General features: G+C 41.3%; 1 protein-coding gene across 2 annotated transcripts in view; it reads right to left on the bottom strand.

Annotated features, from left to right (window-relative positions):
• Window positions 1–16918, bottom strand: part of WLS (Wnt ligand secretion mediator) — a 59261-nt gene extending 42343 nt beyond the window's left edge. For both annotated transcript variants that reach the window (XM_054979631.1, XM_054979632.1), the window contains exons 1-2: window positions 16633–16918; window positions 920–1189 (exon numbers count right to left, since the gene is read on the bottom strand). In XM_054979631.1, coding sequence (XP_054835606.1) covers window positions 920–1189; window positions 16633–16738 — 376 coding nt within the window. In that variant the 5' untranslated portion in view covers window positions 16739–16918. The remainder of the gene's footprint in view (window positions 1–919; window positions 1190–16632) is intronic.
• Window positions 16919–21942: the final 5024 nt, after the last annotated feature.

Below are 21942 nucleotides of genomic sequence, written 5' to 3'. Positions count from 1 at the left end.
CTTGAATCATGAGGAAAGGTAAGGTATAAATATTTTGAAAATCAATCAATAAAACCTTGGCCATTTTTGGATGTTAACTGTTGTATATTTCAATGGCTAAGAGGAACAGATATAGAGATCTAAATTCACATGAATGCAAGCAAAACAAAATAACTGCCAACTATTACCTAATTCCACTACAAATTGAACTAAGGGCTATAGATTAAACAAAAAGAGTACTAGGATGTTTAACAAAGCCTACAGAAATTGAGAAATCTGCCAGAATGAATTCTGCCTGGAGTTGGGCCAGTCTGTACTCTCGTTCACTGCCCAGAAATAGCAAAGAAAGGGCAGAGTGCAATTTAAGGCAGGATAATCAAGCCAAGAATGATCTCAAAATGTCTTTCGCCTTCACATGTCTCCTTGATCACAGGGGGAAAAGCACATTTGTATTCTTTTTGTTCTCAAGACAAAAAAGAAAGGGCTGTTTGTGATTTGTAAAGTCAGATAAAGGTAAATAATTTTTTTTTAAAAGCCAATGACCCCAAGGATGAATCTCCCCAACCTACACACATTTCCTGCAAACACCAGAAGCAAGTCTCTCAAAAGCACTGCAACTGATCCTATATTTGTTGAATGGAATGGGATTTCTGACTGGAAGGAATACGTGGTTGATAAATTACAACTGAATTAAATAGTGTGTTTCTAGTAACTTCCCACATCTTTACACAGCTGAAAACCACCAACAGATCAGCCTGAACTCTTATGGCACCAGTAGAGATATTTAAGATATGGCATACTGAATTCCTCCAACAATCACAAACTGCATGGTAGACATTACCTGAGCAAGACAACATAAAACAGGAAGTTTTGGTTTTCATTTCCATTCTTGGTTACTTACATTTAATACAGTACATAGGAAAATTATCATGTTACTTACTAATTTGGTTGTCCAACTTGAAAGCGACATCCACTTGCAAAATGTAGAGCATGAACTGGAACCAAGGGCTCATCTCATTGGGAGGATGAGGTGCGTGAATGGAGAACACAATGTCATTGGCTTCTATCTGTCTGCTTACTGCTTCATCAAAGTTTCTGATTTTTTCACATGGATTGTTCCCCCACGGCAAATGCCATTTGTTCTTGGGATTCTTCCTCACATCTACACATTTGTTTGCCAGATAAGACACAGTTGAGGTGGGACTCGGAGCTAAGAACAAAAACACCAACATACAAGGTTATCAGCAGTGATTGGGAAAAAGTGATGCAGGCTTTTGATAGGCTTACAAAAACTGTGGGTAAAAGCTATTCTGTTCAAAGAGGCAGGGTTGTCAAGAGAGTAGGGGTGGAGGCTATATTCCTGGGGCCCTGATCAGAGCATCACCAATATCTGGCTATAAATTCAATGGCTTTTTTATTTAGAGGGAAGGAAAAGGGAAGCATGACCTTGAATTAGCCACTCATAGCTTAACTATCACCTCACAAGGCTGATGTTAGGATAAAATGAGAGGGGGAAATTCATTTATGCTGTCCTGAGCTCCTTAAAAAAAAAAGAGGGAAATGAGGGTAATGCGGGGGGGGGGGGAGGAGATATGGTGCACACAAAAGCAGTATGAATAAGTTATTAACTGGTTAACAGCAAGTTACTCAGTTTGTTTTATACAATGCTTGGATTGATCTACATGGTGTGTGGAAAATAAAATAAAAAATCATTATCTGAATGTTAATCGTGGCACTTGCCATGCCTGCGATGAAGCATACCCCTTGCTTTCTCGCATACACACATACAGAGGAGGGAATACCTCTTCTAAAATGGTGCCTGCTGTGGCATCATTCTAAAACGTTGTTTTGAGGTAGTTTTAATCACATGAATTTTTTATATCACCAAACCTACACAATTAAGAAACAAAAATTAATCAAGTAGCATCCCTATTTTAAGAATTTATAAAATACAACCCACCATACTCTAGCAACATAACAGGAAACATAAACCAACACATTAAAAATTTATCCTAAAACAGAAATAGTGAAGCAAAATATCTTTAAAAAACAAAGCAGCACAAGAGCTTAATAGCTGCTGTGAAGCCGCAGACATAAGTACCAGTCATCAGCCCATAAATGCTTGCCAAAAAATAGTATTAAGAAAAAATGGAGAAGGCGACATAACGGGGCCTATGGAAGTCATGATGTGGGTGCAGCTCCTGAGAATGCTCTGTTCTCTGCTCCAACCATCTTCAAGCGGGGAAAGGGACAGAATCCCAGCTCTGCCATAGAAGGTCACTAGGCTAGTCATACAAAGATAAATTATTGCAAAGATAAATTGGAGAAGAGTAGAATGTTGTGTCACTCTGAGCCCCGCTGGAGAGAAAGATGGAATATAAATGAAGCATATTATAAACAAATAAGTTCCAGTCAGAGTATGGTTAGAACAGGATTAAAGGTAGGAAAAGAGATTCTACTATATTTGAATACAGTTATCAAATGTCACAGGCAATGACAGACTTCACACATTTTTTTCTTTCATCTCACAGAACACATACTTGTATCAATAACACTGATCAATTAGCTATTCTTATGAGTCACCTAGTCCTGAATAGAGATCGGCATGAACCAAAATATGAACCAAAGTTCGGCACGAACCAGGCTGGTTCATGGTTTGCGAACTAGCGGTTCGTCAGTCCATTTCTGACGAACCACCACGAACTTTAGGCCGGTTTGTTTGGTTCATTTTTTGGTTCATCACTGCAGACAGCCTGGTGCCAATCAATGAGTTTCCTAGGCAATGGGGGATGGGCTTTCTGCAGACCTTCTGCTGACCCGGAAATAACCTGCTGGTGCAGAAATGACAATTTGCTGATACAGAAGTGATGTTTTCACGAACCAAACAAACGGGTTCACAAACTGGGGCAGGTTTGTGAAAGTTCGTGGTTTGTGAAACATGACGAACCACGAACCACTCGGTTCAGTTTTTTCCCGGTTCATGCCCATCTCTAGTCCTGAACATCAATTAATAGCTTGACTCTGATGAACCAAAATGTCTTCCTGTGTGTCTCCAGCCCGATACATGTTTATTCTCATCAGATCCTATACATTTCATGAACAAAGCAAAAGAAGTGGAAGGCAACTTAAACCATCATCCCATTTGGAACACGTTGTCAAATTACTTACGATAAACACAAAGGTTTACTCAAACAAGGGGTCCACAAAATTTGGCTTGGCTCAGTAACCAGTCATTGTTTTCTGGCTACTATCAACCTCTAGTTTGTCACAGATAAATCAACTTCAAAATTGGAGTATTCTGGCAAAGTTCTCCAATTCCTGAATATGTGCATGACATGCCAGAGTCTCTGCCCTAAATTTTCTAATATGCAAGAATGGAAAACAAAAACTTTTTCTCCTGAGGTTTTTTTCCCTGTACTTTTTACAAAAAAAAATCCACAGTAGAAGTGTCAAGTCACATTTGCTAGGTCCAAAGAGAAATGTATTTGAAGGGTATGAAGGACTGTCCAGTAATTTTTTTAAAAAATCAGTAAAGTAAGAACTAGAAAATGTAAACAAATTTAGCTTCCAGTTCATACCCCCCTTCTCTCTTTCACCTGTATGAAATCATAGATAGGCCTTTAATTACAGAGTACTTATTTGTAAGTCAAATACACTGTGAGGATGGGATGTTCATGCTTTTCTCATTACATGCCCAGTAACAACAATGTGGAAATGATGTGCAAAGAAGAGTTTATATCGTGCTTGACACCAGTAAATGACAAGCTCCCTTGTAGCTTGCTGTTTTACGTAGAATTTTGAAATCCTGCAAGGTGACTCGGCCTGCAGTTTCACAGAACACTCCCCACCCCTCAGTCTTGGTTCTTTTCCCTATTGAATGGGATCAAAGCCAATTGGTGATGCTTATCCAGTATGCCAATTCCTGACAAGTAATAAAATATATAATCATCTGTTCTTCACAGCTGGAACTTTGCCTGGAATGATACCATGGGACACAAGCTAATCACAGTTTACAATTATGACAATACATTCAAAATTACATGGGCTTTGGCCAGGAGGAGGCATTTTAAATAATCTCCAAACACCCTGAAGAGATTTGACCCTCCTGACTCTTCCTTTCAATTCCTTTTTAATTAATCCCCTCATGTTTGAAGAAACTGCCTCTTTTGAAGTTAAATGTGGCTGTGTTAGACTTTCCAAGCAACTTATTGGTCATGTGCATGTTGAATTTCATAGCCCTATAGTCACAGTACCCTAGAGATTTGACCACCTTTACTTCCCACACCAGATCAATTACCACTCAGGATGAATCCAAGGCCACACCTACTTGAACCAGATCTACGAGACACAAACATTGAACATGTCTAGAAATGTCTTTTAGTTGTCATGTGAACACACATTTGCCTGCTGCATCAATGCCTCCTTGCCTATCCTCTTCTGCTTTTTCGCTGAGGCTTGTTAGGCCTCATCATGGGAATGCTTACATACTGTACTATATTCTGCTAGTGGAGTAGCCTTTTCTTCCCCTAGTGCTTTAAAGACTACCTGAAACTTCTGAGGTGTGCTGCTGCTTAGGAAGTGTTTTGGTGCATGCCTTTTAGACTCCTGGTCTTCAGAGCTTGGTTGGAGGAGCTGATGGTGGCAAATGCCCAAGCCCCTTTAGCGCGTGGTTATCTCATTATTTAGTTCAGTTTGCTTGCTCTCATTGATATACCTGGCACGGCTATAAGAACAAAAACCCAAGCTTTCATTTAATTCTTCCTTGTCTTAAGTGCTGCGTTCACCAGTTATCAAGTTATTGTTCACAAAGAAGCAGCAAATAACTGGCAGAAATTTTAAGCATTCCACAAATGTCTGTGGTCTGGGAAAGGAGAGGAAATCAACTCGAACAGTTTCAAGAACACTTAACTGGACTCGTGTGCATTCTCCCATTTCATTCTCATACAATTCTCAAGTATAATGATCCTGAACTTCCAAGACACAACAAGCAATTCTGAGCAGGTACCCCAATTAATTGATTGCAGTTAAACAGTCCAATATTAGACCCAATATTCCATAAAGGCAACAATGTTGTGTGCAGGTGATAACTTGATATACTAACGAAACTCCTAAAGTTATTTGCTGGCAAGGGCTAGTTGGCCTCTAGCCTTGTAACCAGCAAAGGCAAACTTAGTAGCATAACAAAACTTCTACCTACTACAACTGCAGTTATCTCTAAACAGGTTTTTGTCTTTATAACCTGCTATTACTTCTCTTTACTTCTGTTTTAATGATCTTTCTAGATTCAAAACTGTAGGCCCACCCTAGCATTTCAAGATAAAAATCAAAAAGAGCTGTAAAGTAAACTGTTCACAATTATAGAAATGTTAATATTGTTAAAATTATAATTTTATATCATTAAATTAATTTCAATGTTGCACACATTACACTAATTTAAAAAACAAGTTTAGAGTAGTTTTGTTGCTCTAAATAATGCTCAACATAGCTACACATAGATAGCTTTGATAGTTGATACTGAATCAACTATTTTTTTAACTCTTTGATTCACCGGGGTAGTTACACATACCAAGTTCCTTGTTAACCGTGGTTAACTCCTAGGTTATTTTGTGTATTCCATTTAGGCAGTTTTGTCTAGGCTAAGCTGCTTTCCCCTATTGGGATTTTCAATTTAAACGTTCAGTGTTTGTTACCTAGAAGAAATGTGGTCACAGTTGCATTTATTACTTGCAAAGCTCTAGAGGTGGGTAGGTACATGGAAGATTGCTTGGTTATATGCTTTTTAAAGAGGGAACCCAGAACTTTGGCTGTGACAAAGATGAATGTTCATTTTTTTGTCATCTGAGGCCACTTGGGTGGCAACTTGAGAAAAGGCCTTCTCAGTCGTGGCACCAAAACTTTGGAACTCCATCTCCAAGGAGATTCATCTGTCCCATTCTACTGTTATCTTTAGCCAACAGGTAAAGACTTTTTAAAAAAATTGTTAGGTATACCCCAATTAATTCTGTGGGCTAAACTGTGAGATGCAACTTCTGAAAAGGGAACCTAACCCCTCCCCATACATTGGGAGGACTGGAGGCAAGGAAAAAATATAGCTCCCTACCCAAATGTCCTCAAATGTGTATATTTATATCCAGCTATATAACAGAGTATCTGCTTTCCTGCGGAAACCAGTGCTACTTTTAAATACTTATGAATACTTTTGAATACACTTATGGCAAAAATCTGATATAAAAGGGGCCGTCCCACTCTGAAAAGCCACACTGGAACATATGCACATTCAAAGCATGCCTGTGAGCAATATAAGATACTGTACCATATCACCAAAGTGTCCTTGCAACTTACAGTCCAGTCCTCTCCAGCCTACATATAAGAGACATTTTCCACTTTTAAAATAATGGCTGAAAGCTCAGTGGTAACATAGCAACCTGAAGACTGACCCAATCTAAGATAAACAGCTGAAAACATGAAGCATCCAAAGCTCAGCATAATGATTAATAACATATACAAACTCAGTGAATTTAAACTGGGGGGGGGGGGATATCCCAAACTCAAATCAAGACTGGCAATGTGGGAATAGATTCAGGAAGGATAAATTTACCTTTTTTCAACTGGTGCCTCAAGAAAGAGCCATAAAAGGGAACAAGCCAGACGTTACTCTAACACCACTGATGTTGGCATCCAGTGCTTGACATGCTAGAGAATAAAGCTGTATGGCTATTGATGACGCATTCAGCACATATCTGATTTATACGGGGCAGTCAAATTAACACACTGCTGATCACCATGCATTTCAGACCAGTTTTTCAATCCACCATTTGATTAAACAATTAACTAATTTGTCATATGGGGCAATGTGCAGATAAAACCTCTTTGCACAGAAAAGGCAGTAAGGCTCAATCACTAGGAACAGATGATGGCTGAATGGGTCCAGGATCAGAGAACTGCTACTTATTTTACTTTTCCACAAAAAGCTAACTTTAAAGTATTTATCTATTTGAACTGTTAAATTTTAATCTACCTTTCTCAAAAATGGATTCACAGTGGAAAACAACACTAATCAGCAATGTCACAGTCGGATATGTGAATTGGAAATTAATCACTGTAATCATACAATGGATTTAATTAGTGCTAGCCTTGAAAAATGGCAGGATTTTATTTTGAATACTGATCTAAGGGTTTCTATTTTCCTTTGTTGATCACACTGCTAATTGTTTCTAGGCTTCAAAAAGCAGCCTCTGATATTAGGCTATTCCATTGCCAAGTGTACCAGAGACCTGCACAACCAGCCAGAAAATGTCAACCTCTCCAGCACCTTCTTCCACTGAGTCTGTTTGCTATTAAGCTCAGACACAAAAGTAACATTCAAGATTCATTTTACTTGCCTGATCATGGGAATACTCACAGGGGCTATCAGTCTTTCTCATAAACAGAATTCTTGTGTTCTAACAATTATGCCTACCGTGCTTTCCTAAAATTAAAGTCAGCATGGACTGTGACTTTAAAGAACAAGCTTGTCCTGTAACAACATATTTGGGTATTTCAAGCAGTTCCTCCTAAATCATTGCCGGGGGGGGGGGTCTTCTTCTTCCAAGCTCTGCTGCAGTGATTCATATAGCCTCTAGGCAATGGGCTCTTGAAGAAGTCGGTTGTCTTTGAAAAGCAGTTGCTGGAATAGCTGTTTCTCAAACTCATTTACCATGTATGTTTTTGTATGACTGCACTGGAACTGAAATGCTTGGCATTCCACACCCAGCTGCCAAGACTATCCCGCAGGCAGCTTGTACGAGTAACCAAGGCTGACTCAGTCCTCTCTCCACCCTAAGTACAGTCCTAAGAGTGGTCTGTGGCAGTTCAGCATTCCTTTCACCCTTCTGAATTCTGTAACCCAGAAAGGAGCTTGTGCAGGTGGGTACTAACTCTTCTCACCCAGCCTCTTCTCCGTCATCAGTACAAGAATCATGCCATACCAAGACTGACGTTTCCCCTAAAGGCTTCATTTTCACACACAAGCTAAGTGGCTATATAGGACACTGGTGAATTTAAAGACAAACCGCTGAACCTATAAATCATACTGGGATTAAAAAGGATAGAGACATCCTATCCCTCATTTTAATGGCTCTTATGATATTTCAGATTACTTACTGACCCTTGTTTCTCACACCAATAGGTCCGTTAGAGAAAATGAATTGCACTTTGTCTACACTAATTAAAACCTGAAGCCTAGTGACACTCCACAAGGTTAACTACTCCCATGCTCCAAGATCATTCTGCTTTTCTGTCCAATTACCCCCTTCTGTGCAGAGCTAGCACTACCAAATGAGCACATACAATGGACTTCTGCTTCATTAACTTAACTAACAGCAGGATAGGAATAAACAAGCCAATTTATCAGTCTCATCACTAGCCTACATCTCAAGCTTCTCTCTCACACACACGTTTTTGAAAAAAAAAATTACCATGGTGAAATGCAGACCTAGCAAGTTGAAAGTGAGAGGTTTTTCTGTGGTTTTGTTATTGTTATTTTAGCACATCTAAGACACTGTATCTGCTTGAGCTTATGAAAAAATAGCCTATACATGTTTTGAGAAGTAGAATCCAAAATTAAGGCCCTATCAATTTAACCTGTATTGTACTAATTTTTGCTAGAATAAACCTAATATTTCATTCTCGTGGGCATTGTGGAGAAAAGTCTCTTGCTAATGCCAATAGAGATACTTTTACTCAGTAGAGTCAACAGCACAAAGTTCCTCATTTGCACAAATGACAATGTTCATAACAGAGATGGGCACGAACCATGGAACAAAATTATGTACAGAATGGCCGGTTCATTTGCACCAAAACACGCGTTCCATGGGAACGTGTTTTTCCAGAACCAATGAATTTTTCCAGCCATTCCGTGGCTGGTTCGGAGTTTCACAGACCCCACACCGGTTTCAGCCCATCAGCTGAATCCAGCGCGGGGTCTGCGAAACTGACAGCCCCTTTCTCCTACTGCCCGGGCTATCAGTTTCACAGACCCTGCGCTGGAACCAGTGCGGGGTCTGTAAAACTGACAGCCTGGGTAGCAGGAGAAAGGGGCTGTCAGTTTTACAGCCCCCACACAGGGTCTGTGAAACCGACAGCCCTTTTCTCCTGCTGCCAGAGTGGCAGGAGAAAGGGGCTGTCAGTTTCACAGACCCCACGCTGGAACTGGCGAGGGGTCTGTAAAACTGACAGCCTCTTTTCTAGCTGCCTGGGCTGTCAGTTTTACAGACCCCACACTGGTTCCAGCGCGTGGTCTATGAAACTGACAGCCCGGGCAGCAAGAAAAGAGGCTGTCAGTTTCACAGACCCCACGCTGGAACTGGCGAGGGGTCTGTAAAACTGACAGCCTCTTTTCTAGCTGCCTGGGCTGTCAGTTTTACAGACCCCACACTGGTTCCAGCGCGTAGTCTATGAAACTGACAGCCCGGGCAGCAAGAAAAGAGGCTGTCAGTTTCACAGACCCCACGCTGGGTTTAGCCTATCAGCTGAAACTGGCACAGGGTCTGTGAAACTGATAGCCCCGTTCTCCTGCTGCCCGGGCAGCAAGCTCTTCAGCAGCTGGTGCAGGGCAGTTGAAATGCCATGGAACAACAAACCACGAACTGGGAAAAGGTCAGAAGTTTGTGGTTCGAGGTTCCGTGGAATGCTATGAACCATGAATAACGTGGTTCAGGTTTTTTTTAGTTTGTGCCCATGTCTAGTTCATAACAATCATAATTCAATCCTTCCTATTGTTTCCTTTAGAACAACCACTCTTACCTCAAGGTTTATAAAACTGCCCAAGGAAGAAACGTTTTGTTCAGAGTAGCTTTCATAATGGCCTAGATCATCTTTTTAAATAGAAAATGAAACCCCAAATGCAACAAGTGGGATATCTCTCTAGTTTTAATTTATTTGGGGGGGGGGAGAGGAAGACTCTGAGACAGCCTGTCCTACAAAAATAAAGATGTACCAAAGAGGAGAAACACAAGGATCTTGTTTTACACAGAAAGCTCTTTGTAAAGCTGTGAGTTTGGGGACTCAAAAGGTGAGCTCAGATACTAGACGGGAATTAAGCCTATAGTGTATAGTCAAGCAACAACAGAAAGATGAACTGATGTGCAAATCAATTCAATTTCAGTTTAACCAGGCATATACAGACATAAGTCAGGTGCTTCGAGGAACCATGCTGAAAGCTTGACTTTCTTCAGAAGAAACAAAAGGGACTCCTTTAATTTGGGGGGAGTTTCACTGGTAGATGAAGTGACCTCCCAAAGGTTATGATGGGCATATGTGCCAGACCTGGCAACGAAATCCAGATATTTTTGATCCTAGTAACTCACTTGCTACATCACATTACATCTACTGGTAATGATAGTTTAAGACTTCTGCTCATTTTTTAACACTGGGGTGGTAATATGGCACAACTAGAAAAATTTGGCCCAGCTCATTTTCACGTCCATTTGCAGACAAAAACTGCTCCCACTGTATATCCAATGTGGTGTAGCACAGCACTGGGCTAAGACAACTAGGGTTCAGACTGCTAATGAAGCTCACTGGCTAACCTTGAGACACTGTCAGCCTAGCCTCTCTAAAGGGAGGGAGAAATGGGAAGAGGAGAACTGTGTCTCCTGCCCAAAGCACCTTGGAGGAGAAATGGCATTTTAAAAAATGACAAAGTCAGGCGTTACCATTCAGACTCAATAGCAGACCACAACCAGGCACTATTGTATACCAACTGTAACAGCCACCTAATATTAAAGAAACCAGTGGTTTAAATTATGTACAGTTCTGCTATATTTGAGCTTCAATTCAAACAAATGGGGAAACATTTGCTAATTGCAGCAAAACACATCTGAGCCTTGTCCAAGCCTCTCTTTTGTTGATTTTCACTAGGGATAAAACAAACTTCCTGCTACTCTAGCCAAGCTATTAAATCCCTCACAATACAGGTCTCAATGTCAGAGAAGATACAACATTATTCACAGAGGAAAGCTCTGAAAAGAAAAAAAGTCTCTCATTCAAGTTGCAGTTTTTCAATTTTACAGTATCTGATCAACAAGCAACTACCAGTACCTCATAAAAGCGTGTATTTGGATAGCAAACATTTCCTTTTATGCATCTACCACACACATGCCAGAACGAGTGCTAAAGCAACTGTGGAATGTGCACGTCACCTCTTTACCTCAAGGGAAGCATTCTTGGCTTGTAGAAGAGTTAGAATTTCATTTCAAGACTGAGTTTTCTTTACAAGGGGAAAATCCATTTCTCATTCAAAACTCTCCAATATTTTTAAACCAGGCAAAACCTTAAAATTTAAAACAAGATTTTTGGGGAATGGCCTTTTTTTTAGTTCTTCTATATTTACCAACATACATGCTAATGTACCAGTTCTTTACAGATCGACTGTGCAATCCTAAGCAGAGTTACCCCAGTCTAAGCCTACTGATTTCAATGGGCTCAGACTGGAGTAACTCTTCTTAGGATCGCACTGTCAGAGTCTCCTTTATCTTCACAACCATCTCTATGAGGCATGTCGTGCTTAAAAAGTAACATCAAATTAATTAAGCCTCATTGGTGTTTAAAGCTTATTGTTCAGGCCTCACACATTTAGACCCACAGCATTCCAATAAAAATGCACTAACCTCTTCATTGCACAAGATTTATGAAGTAAAGTTCAGGGATATGCATCCTTTCAGGCTTGAGTGTTGAAGAACCACAGGCTCTACCTGTGAAGACGTTTGTGTCAGTTAGCAAAAGGGGTGGGGGTGGGAGAAAAATACAAGGGCTCTATTTGGCCAGCTATACTAAAAACACTATTAACACAACGCCTCAGCAACTCAGGAGTTTGCCTCAGTCCCTTGGGTAGAGAATTGGCTCATGTGCCGCCCTTTGGTTTGCAAGCCAGGGTTGCCTAGCCTTGTGCCAGCTGGCTTCATGTTCAGAAACAATTTTATCAGTCTTTAACACATACAAAGAAGACTACAGAGACCACTGTTATTATGCCATAAAACTATGCAATAAGAAGTACAATCAATGGACCTAGATGTGAGTAACTATGCATAAGACTGCACTGAAAGCCTTACGGAAAAAAGAAAACCTTTGGAGTAATGTGACATCAATGGGATCTAAGGAGTTACACAGAGAACCCTAGATGCTACTGCATGTTCCTCAAATCCTAGCCACACAAACCGCGTCTAAGAAATTTCATTTTCCTGATACATTCTCTTGCACTTTACATCTCTTCTCAGAAGAACTGAGAAGATATGACGTACACAGGCATGAACTTTCCATCTCAAGAATGTATGCCAAGATTGCAAGCCGAAGGAATCTTCCAAAACAGAAGAACACCCAGCAGTATTCATGCCTAGAACACAGCATGTACCTATTCATCATAACAGTCTGGCTCCATACAATAGCCAGGGAGTCTTTAGAACCTTGTGTAACACAATAAATCAAACAATACTTACTGGTATTAGCAATAACTTTAGTTAAAGTCCTTAATGAAAATAGCAGAAATAGGGAATAGCACTCAATTACTACTGATAAAACCACACTGTTGCACTATGTACTTATGTCAAGTTCCAGGGATTTCCAGATTTTGTTGTTGTTGAGCTGGTAAGTGAAAATTGGCCAAAGCCACTAGAAGTAAAGACTATTGGTTTTGGCCTATTTTCATTCTACTGTGATTGGTGTGTCCCTCCTCTTTTCTTGTTACTGAGCTGGTATTGCACTACACTAGACAGAATGAACTTCAAGTCATCACCACTTTAAATTCATCTCAGGCATGACCTCTCAAGGTGGTCTTGTAGACAAACCACTGAGTCTCAACACACTTGTAACATAGTTATACTACTACTGCATATTAGTGTGTGCTAAGTAGTTTGGGCAGTTAGGCAGAATCTCTTTTTATTCCATTATTCTGTACACATAAATTTCTCTAGCAGCCTAATTAAAAATCAAATTACAGGACTACATGACTAAGTGCAGAAAACTTCTATGAAGTGTTGGTGCTAGAAGGGTCTTCCCTTTTGTGCAAGTACTGAAGAGTATTACTAATGCTTCACAAGCCAGTTTCTACATATCCAGAAGACTGCCTCCTATGAACTGATGAGCCCTGACCTAGATAGCCCAAACACACCTGATCTCATCAGATCTTGTAAGCTAAGCAGGGTCGGCCTTGGTTAGTAATTGGGTGGGAGAACAAAGAAGAACAGGATTGCAGAGGCAGGCAATGGCAAACTACCTCTGTTAGACTCTTGCCTTGAAAAACCACAGCAATGGTCACCATATGTTGGCTATGACTTGATAGCATTTTCTACCACCAGAACTGATGAAAAACATCAAAGTGGGGTGAATGTATTTCAAAGATGCAGTGTAAATTCTACTTAGCATCCATTTGCAAGGTCCAGGTATACATTAAATATATGAAAAAACTGCACACATGAAATTAAGTCATAACCATCAAGCATCTGAGTTTATTCATTTTAGACTGGAACTAAAAAGGTAACAGAAGCAGACATCAATATTTGCCTAAAACCAGTAGATTCCCAATTTGAAGACAACAAAAAACTTGCCCTGGAACATTCATTTCAAAGCCTTGTTTTGGAATATCCACATCTCTCTCCATGATGTCTCCTTATCATAGAAGTAAACACCGGTAACCTGAGTGATAATTGACAGATCTAAAAGCAAGCAATGCAGCAACAGGTCTTTTCAACAGGACAGTAGCAAGAATAAATAAATCTCCACAACGATGATGAACAAGTAGTGGCTATATGAATGGATTTTTCAGTAATCCTTTCTCACAGAACATGCTTAATCCTTAAACTGATCATCTTTTCTTTTTAAAATTCTGCACATGGACAGATAAGTGCTTTTAATTTATCACCTACCAAGTGCTGTACTTTAATTGTAGGTTACATGTATTTTATTGTGCTACTGCATTTTTGAAAGCTGTCTCAAAAACAGTTTAGTCACAGGCAGCAAAGAGCTTACTTAAATATATTAAAAATGCTTAATAGCAATAAACTTTTCTTCTTGTTCAGAGAGACAGAGGTGAAATGAGTATGTTTAAGAGGGGATGCCCTTCACATCTTCTCTGTATTTCTATATATGAAAAGAGAAGGTGGCTGTTTCTTCTCCAGATAGCAACTCTATATTGCTAGTACAAGCCTGTAAGGAATGATCCAGAACACTGTAGAAAAAAATTAGCATTTGAAATTAATTATCTATTGCTCAGTACTGTCTACTTGGGCAGTGGCTCTCCAGCATCTCAAAGTCTTTCCCCAACAGTTATTATACAAGACTCTTCGCATGGGTCTTCCTGCACAAAAGAGCACGTATTCCTGCACATTTTAAAAACTTGTGAATACAGACAATTCTGCTGAAAATTTTTGCAAAAGTACTCAACATTCACAGAGCAGAAGGTATGTGTACATCTGGTACTTTAAACTCATTCAACCACTCTCAACAGTACTCAAAGCAACACACAACGTAATATGCCCACGGAATGCTTATGATCTCAGAATATGGTTTATGGCACAAAAGGAAGAAAGCATGCTAAGCTAAGCAGGTTAGGCCACTGTCAGTACTTGGATAATAATTCTATGTAAAGCCATCTTATGTTCCCTGAAGGAAGAAAGGTGGAAAGCAAATGTTATAAACATATCCATTTCAGCTTCTAAAAAATCAGTATCTAAACCAACCAATAACTTGTGCTTCAGCTAGAAGATATACTTCTAATGAATCAGAGATGCTGAAGCAGGAACTACAGCTTATGTTCAAACTATACAAGACACTTAGCTGCTACACTGCCCTTTGGTCTAAAGGATCCATCAAGGCACACTAAATATTAGACAACCTATCAAAGTTGGAAGTGAAAGAGATTTTAGCAACCCAAACCTGGGAATGAGAACACAGTAAACCTACTTCCAAAAACCTAAATCTAGCTTAAGGGGCCTCCACTCGTGACTAGCTGAGATAAGACAGAACAAACAGACTAGAATCTTAGGAATAATCTGAGCAAGTTTTTAGTTACTTGCATCTTCAATGTGCTTATAAAAGTGGTGTTTTCCCATGGCCAGAGCAGATAAGCCTGGCAAAGTATTAATGAGTATAAAAAATATCTTCAAAATGAGAACAACTTGAAGCGTTTGGGATGGGACCTGGGCCTCTGAAGGGACACAGCTGTAAAGGTTATGCCATAAAGCCTTTTTTTACATGGGGCAAAGGTCATCATGATATTTAAAGCATTTCTGAGAATCAGAATGGTTGGAGAAGTTTTTGAGACGTATGAGTGCACATATAATACCATTTGTAAGGAATTAACTGGAGCAATATTTTCAAGAACTCATCACACTTCAACAGGGCTAACTTTTCAGTTATCTATTCCTCTTTCCTGTTTGCATGTGATCAGTTAATGCTGTGTTTGTTTATTTATTTTAAGACACAAGTAGATGTTCCTTGGAAAGGGTTTCCTCTCCTTCATGTGTGAATTTCTCAAATGGCTACAGTATAAGAGTAACAAAGGTAAGTGCCGATTTGAATATCTCCAGATCCAAAAAAAGATCTTTTATTCAGTCAGTCCTCTTATTTATTCCAATTGTTTGTATACAGTGCACACAAAATGAAAGTCGAAAGACTCAGGGCAGAGATTCTGAAAAGGTGGATAATTATGAAGTGCCGCAAGCGGGTTTCAACAGGCTAACCTACACCTTCATGTCTGAGGAAGGGATATTTGGAAAGAAAAGGCAAACACAATGTGGATAGGTCCCTTTAGCAAAAGATTTAGAAACAAATATCCATTACTATTCTGGTCCGACCCAATAACCGTACAAGCTTTCCCCATTTAGAGGGGGTTGGGAGGGGGGGGGCTGAAGGCAGCCTTCCCCCGCCTGAGGAGTGAAGGAAAAGTGGCAGAACCGGGTTGCAGGTGAGCCTTAACGCTTTTGGCTGGGAGGGAGAGAAGAGAAGGCTGAACAAAGCATCCCGGAGGGAAAGCCGCCTGTCCACAAAACACCTCAAGGACGGCCAGGGCAAACCCGCCTCAGGCTTCCTTAGAGGCTCAAGACTTTGAAAGAGAAGCCCACGGAACAAAAGACAGGGCCGGAGCAAACTCTTCGTCCCTCCCCCGAAGGAAGCCCGAGGCGCCCGCCTTCTCTCTCCCGACGGAGCTCCCATTCCGCTCTCGAGCCCTTCTCCGCCCTTCCCTTCGAAGCTTGAGCTGCAATCCAAAGCGAGGCTGCCCAAGCAAACCCCGCTCCGCTCTCGAGGCGGCGCGCGGCGAGTGCGGCGCAAGACACGACGCTTCCTTCGTCAGTCAGATTTATTCATTTAAAGCGATTCGGCCGCGGAGAAAGCCGAGATACACCCCCCCCCGGGGGGGGGCAGCAGTTCGGGCCGGGCAGCAACTTAGCGTCCCAGCCTTCTCGCGCAGCGCGTCGCCATGCTTCCAGGCTCGCCTCTTGCGGGCTCTTCTTGAAGTCGATCCCGAAGCGAGGCCAAAAAAACTTTTCTCGGCCCCCGCTCGAGCGCGGTGGGCACAAAGAGGCCCGCGGCGCGGCGCTTTCTTAACGGCGAGCGCCGGGCTCAGCGAGCCAAGTACCGAAGCCCAGGAAAGGGGAGAAAGTTTGCCCCCGGAGCACTTACCGATCAGGCCCCCCACCAGGAAGGCGATGACCTGGAACGCCAGCAGGATCCCCCCGACGATGCAGAGCTTCTTGGTGCTCATGTTCTCGATGATCGCCCCAGCCATCTTCCCACCGCCCGGCCTTCCCCCCACACTTCCAACGGCGGCTGCGAAACTTAAGGCGACGCGGGATGAGGAGGGCGGCGGCGGCGGCGGCACTGATTGCCCAGGCAAGCCCGGCTCTGGCTCCCCCTCTGCCGGGAGCTGTGATTGTGGCCGGCGCTGAGCTGCATGCGGCCGCCTGCGGGAGCGGGGAAGCAGTCACGTGACCCGACCCACCTCGCCTCGCCGCCCCTCCCTCCGCCCGGAGCCTTTCAGCGGCAATTGGTGTCAATCGCGCCCAGCCGCGGGGGGGAGGCGGGCGACGGGCGCTCGCTTTCATTGAGACGCCCGGAGGGAGCGACGGCAGCCCCGGGCCCGCTTCCCAACACTGAAGCGAGCTTCTCGGGCTCCCGGGACCGACGGCGCAGGGGGGCGCCAGGTTACGGGAGGGCCTCGAAGGAAGATCGGGCCAGGAAAGTGCCCGTTGCGGTCACGGTATCTCGAAAAGGGGCCCTTGCCCTCGAGCTGCCGCCCCGAAAGGGGATTCCTTCCATTGTAGCTGATGGAGACCACAATGTCCGTGAGAAGCTTGCTCACACTTCGCCCTGGAGAAAGCCCCCCCCCCCTAAAGCGTCTGCTAGGACACATCTGTCACCCGTCCATTTACCACAAGCATTTTTTTTGGCTGCGTCACTATACTTAGGTTGAGCTGCACCCAAAAATACTTTCACAAGCATTTCAAATCACACCGTGTCCAGAAACTATTAATCTGATCCAGTCTAAATTATGACACTGGTTTAAATTCAGATTATGTGCCTGAATTGTAACGCTGTAGTGATATTTCCAAACTTTTAACAAATCCAAAACTAAGAGTTCAAATGCCATAAGACTTTCAACAATATACATTTTCATAGCTGCACAAAACAATTTAGCAGTATTCCCATTTTACAGATATGGAAGAAAGGCCAAGGCTAAACAACTAGTTCCAGGGTTTGTAATCCCAGTACCATACCAGTCTTCGTTATGGGATTTTTTGTTTCTTGTTTAACTTGATTTACAAAAGTTTTTCAATACAGAAAAAAGAACTCAAAAACAAATCACAAACTCTTTGGTAGAATATCAGGTCAGCTTTTTTCATTCTGTATCACTACCTAATGAATCTTCTGCCCCTCGGCTCTCTTGAGGACATTATTCTATTTTCCACAGATGTTTGTAGTGCTTCTAATAATGTAGCTTTTTCCTTTGGTGTGCAGTGGCATTTGACCTGCTTTTGGAATAGTCAGTTACCAAGAGGAAGGATATCAAGACACCTCCCTCTATAAAAACAGGACTTAATAACAAGCTGTATCAGTAGCAAGTCCACCTTCCATTTCATTTGCCCTGTTGGTGTCCTGCCTTTCATAGTAGGTACCTACGTTGGTCTGCGGTTAGAACAGCAGGATTTGAGTCCCGTGGCACCATAAAAGACTAACAAGATTTTCAGGTTGTGAACTTTTGAGAATAAAAGCTCCCTTCTTCCGATCTGAAGAACAGAGTTTTGACTTTTGAAAGCTTATACTCTGAAAATCTTGTTCGTCTTTAAGGTGCCACTGGGTTCAAATCCTACCTTTTTTTAAAAAATGGTTTTTTAATTTGTTTTAGTTCCATCTTATTCTGATAACAAAATTAATCAAAAGTCTTACATTCTTTGGATACATGTTATAAATCATACATTTCATTTCCTCTCTACAATTCCATCATAATTATACTATTTTCACTACGCTATTATCACTATGTCTGTGCATTCTTTAATTCTAGTACTTTTTTACTCTGCTCATTCATTTGATTGTATTCTGCTGACATATAGTTATGTCTCTATTTTATACTTCCGTTTAACCCATCTATAAAACAGGGTCCATTTTTGTTTTCCATCATGTCCGTTTTTTTCTTTTATTAATTCTGTCAGTGTGTCCATTTCTGCCGTCTAAGATTTTCTCTATTAATTTAACATTTTTATTGACTTCTAGTTTGAAGATTCTCAGTACTAGTTTGCTACTAAAAACCATGCAAATTTTCATGATAAAGTTGTCAACTGACTCAAAAAGAAAAGCCCACCCTCCTACTGCTTGAAGTAAAAAGAAATCAGTAGGTGTAACTCTTTGCAGTGGAGATATAAGCAGTATGACTTGCTAATGCAGTTCTCCCAACATGGCCCCTGCCAATGTGTTTCCTGATGACCACATCCTTCTTCCCCAAAGCTTTTCTCCACCTCCTTGGAACAGAAGGTGCTTCAGAAGAGCTCAGCACCCATTCAGAAATAACTACCTCCATTGCAGGAGGCTGCTTGGCTTGGAACCTTCCAACATTCTTGATTGGCTCTTGCTCCTGTCGCAGCTATATTGTGGTGCTGCCCACTACCTTTTCAAAGTCCCACAGGCTCAACAAAGTTGGGAACTCCTGTAGTGATGTTTGCAGCTCAAGCTGCTGTAAAAGACATAGGAGGATGGGGCTGGTTAAAAAAAAAAGCCAAGTCTATCTCATACTGTAGCACAGAGCTGCTGTAGCACAGTGGTTAAGTGGTTCGGCTGTGAATCAGCCCTCTATTGGTTCGAATCCCACTCCTTCAATGAGTTCAGTAGGTGGCCTTCTACTCTTCTCAGCCCCAGCTCCCCAGTTGTATTGGGGGGATAATGATAACATTAACTTGTTCACTGCTCTGGGTGAGGCACTAATCTGTCTAGAAGAGCAATCTATAAACACATTATTACTATACTGATAAAAATTTGTAAATGCCCTTTACAATTTACTGCCTCTCAGTTATTCAAATAACTGTCATGTCCTTTGTACCATAAGAGCTGTTCAGAGGGATCACCTGCACAATATTCTGAGCAAAACAGGGATAAACATTTTGAACCAAGACTGACATCTGAAGGGGCCCTTTCATGAATACAACAAAGGGATAAACAGAGACTTCCCAGTTTTAGAAGTGGATTCCAGATAAGTGGCTCAGCTATAGAACTGCATGGGAGCCCTACTTCTGTCTCCCAACATTTTCTAAGTCATGCATCAGGTTACACACAAATATTAGAACTAAATCTACAGATTTTTAGGTCAGATATCCTCTGACTGTTCTTTATTTACATTCAGCAATGGTGTTTGAAATCTGGTGATATGGGAAATGAAAGAATGGCCTTGTCCTGTAAAAATCTTACACATTTTTGCCAATGTTTAAAGTACAACTTTGACTCAAAATTAGTAAAATTAATGGAGGTAAAGTCTCTTGCCCAAGGTATCAGACAGCACTCCATGCTTAAAAGCAACCTAAAGCTAAGGTGGTCAGATGCTGAGGACAAACAGCAGAGAATGGCCACGACATTATTATTTCTCTCAGCATTCATGAAAGACAAGAGGCAAAAGTTGGCCATTGGCAGAAAAGGTGAGGTTTTCTTTATACTTAGGGGGATTCCTCAAATATACACAAAATTACTTTCTAAATTATCCAAAAGAAAAAAAAGATGCACACACTGCAAAATGATCTGATGAGGACTGAGCATGTTCTAGTAGGCAAGAAGATTGAAAACAGTAGAGTCACAGAAGGGAAAAAAACAGAGATGGGAAAATTAAAACAGTCTTGAAGGGGGGGGCAATCTGGATGTCATCATGCAGCATTGCTTATTACAGTGCATGGACTTTTAGTCCGATCCAATGAAAGAACTCTGGTTACATGTATTATGTTTGGCTTCTTCATTATTAGTTTCACTATTACTTTTGGAAACACTGAAATTTACCTCAGAAGTCAGGAAATGGGTGAGTCCTTGCCATACTTGGTGCTATTATTTGTTCCCTAAGCAAACAGTTTTCACAACAGATCTCACTGAGAGATCTCTGTCTTTTGGTGCTACACCTCTGAAGATGCCAGCCACAGCTGCTGGCGAAACGTCAGGAACTGCAATGCCAAGACCACGGCAATACAGCCCGGAAAACCCACAACAACCATCAGTTTTCACAACAGTTTGTTAGGAACATTTCCAGCTATAAGGTAAATTTCTGTATGTCAACATAAACTTGTTGAGCCTCCCTAAAGATAAATAAGATCAAATCCAAACAGTCAGTTGACTGCTGGTATTATCTTGTCTCACTTACCTGCCAACTTTCAAAAATCCAAAAGAAGTATGGTTTCCAGATCTTTACCCGAGCCCCTTAAACAAGCACCAAGAAGAGATGCAGTTACTGTGGCACTTCTTTGCTACCCTTCTCTGCCATCTACTGTGTGATTGTGAAAAAAAGTGCTTTGCTTTATTAGAAGAGAAACAAAGGTACCAACCGGTGGGCATGATAGCTTCATCAATGCCTTAGAGAAGGGTGATTCCATAAGAGAAGATATAAGCTGCACACCTGCTCTTGAAGTTCTTCACCTCCTGTTCTCACTACTCAACCCATGATGAAATTAAAGACCATATAGTTAAATATAAGGCCCCATATTTAAAAAAAATCTCTTTAAAATACCACCGTGACTAGAGCAACTTAAACTGCAGCCTGAAACTAATCTATCAGGCATCCCCATAAGAAATAGCTAGGTGCTGGCTTCATTAAAGCTTATAATTTGAGAGCTAGTGTGGTGTATTGCCAATGGGAGTAATCCTAAGAAACTCTAGTCAGAAGTAAGTCCCATTTTATTGAGTGGGTCTTACTCCCAAGAAAATGTTCTTGGGATTGCAGCCTATGAGACTGAGGCATTCACCAGGACATGCCCAGTTCAAAAATTCCACCTCTATAACAAACATTACCTTTAGGCATGCCCCTCTTTCAGCCTCCTTCTGCAATATGAGGATAGCGATATTCACCTCCCTTAAAGGGCTGCTGTAAGGCTTACAAGATGACATAAGAAGCATTCTGGGCACATTTGAAAAGATTAAAAGAATATTATTATGTTTAAATTTTACAGAAAATTTGCATCTTAGTATTGCATTGGATGATAAAGCTGAAATAAACCTCACGTCTCAATTTCCCTTCATGGAACACAGTGCAAAAATTAATTGCAATTTAATCTTGCAGTTCCTTTCAATACCCTGGTACAGTAAAACAGATGGAAAGAAGCTTTCAGATTCCTGCAGTTTTTCAGGATTGATACATTTCATAAAAAACATCACCTCAGAGAATGCACATCAGCAAGTGTTATAGGATTTCACAGTTGCTTGGGAAGGTGCAGCCAGCTGAAATGCCTTTCTCTGCTGGCAGAAATAAATGCC

The sequence above is a fragment of the Eublepharis macularius genome, chromosome 5, assembly GCF_028583425.1.
Source record: "Eublepharis macularius isolate TG4126 chromosome 5, MPM_Emac_v1.0, whole genome shotgun sequence".
In the NCBI taxonomy this organism is placed as follows: domain Eukaryota; kingdom Metazoa; phylum Chordata; class Lepidosauria; order Squamata; family Eublepharidae; genus Eublepharis; species Eublepharis macularius.
The sequence above is the reverse complement of the archived record's forward strand: the minus strand, read 5'-3'. Positions and strand labels throughout refer to the sequence as shown.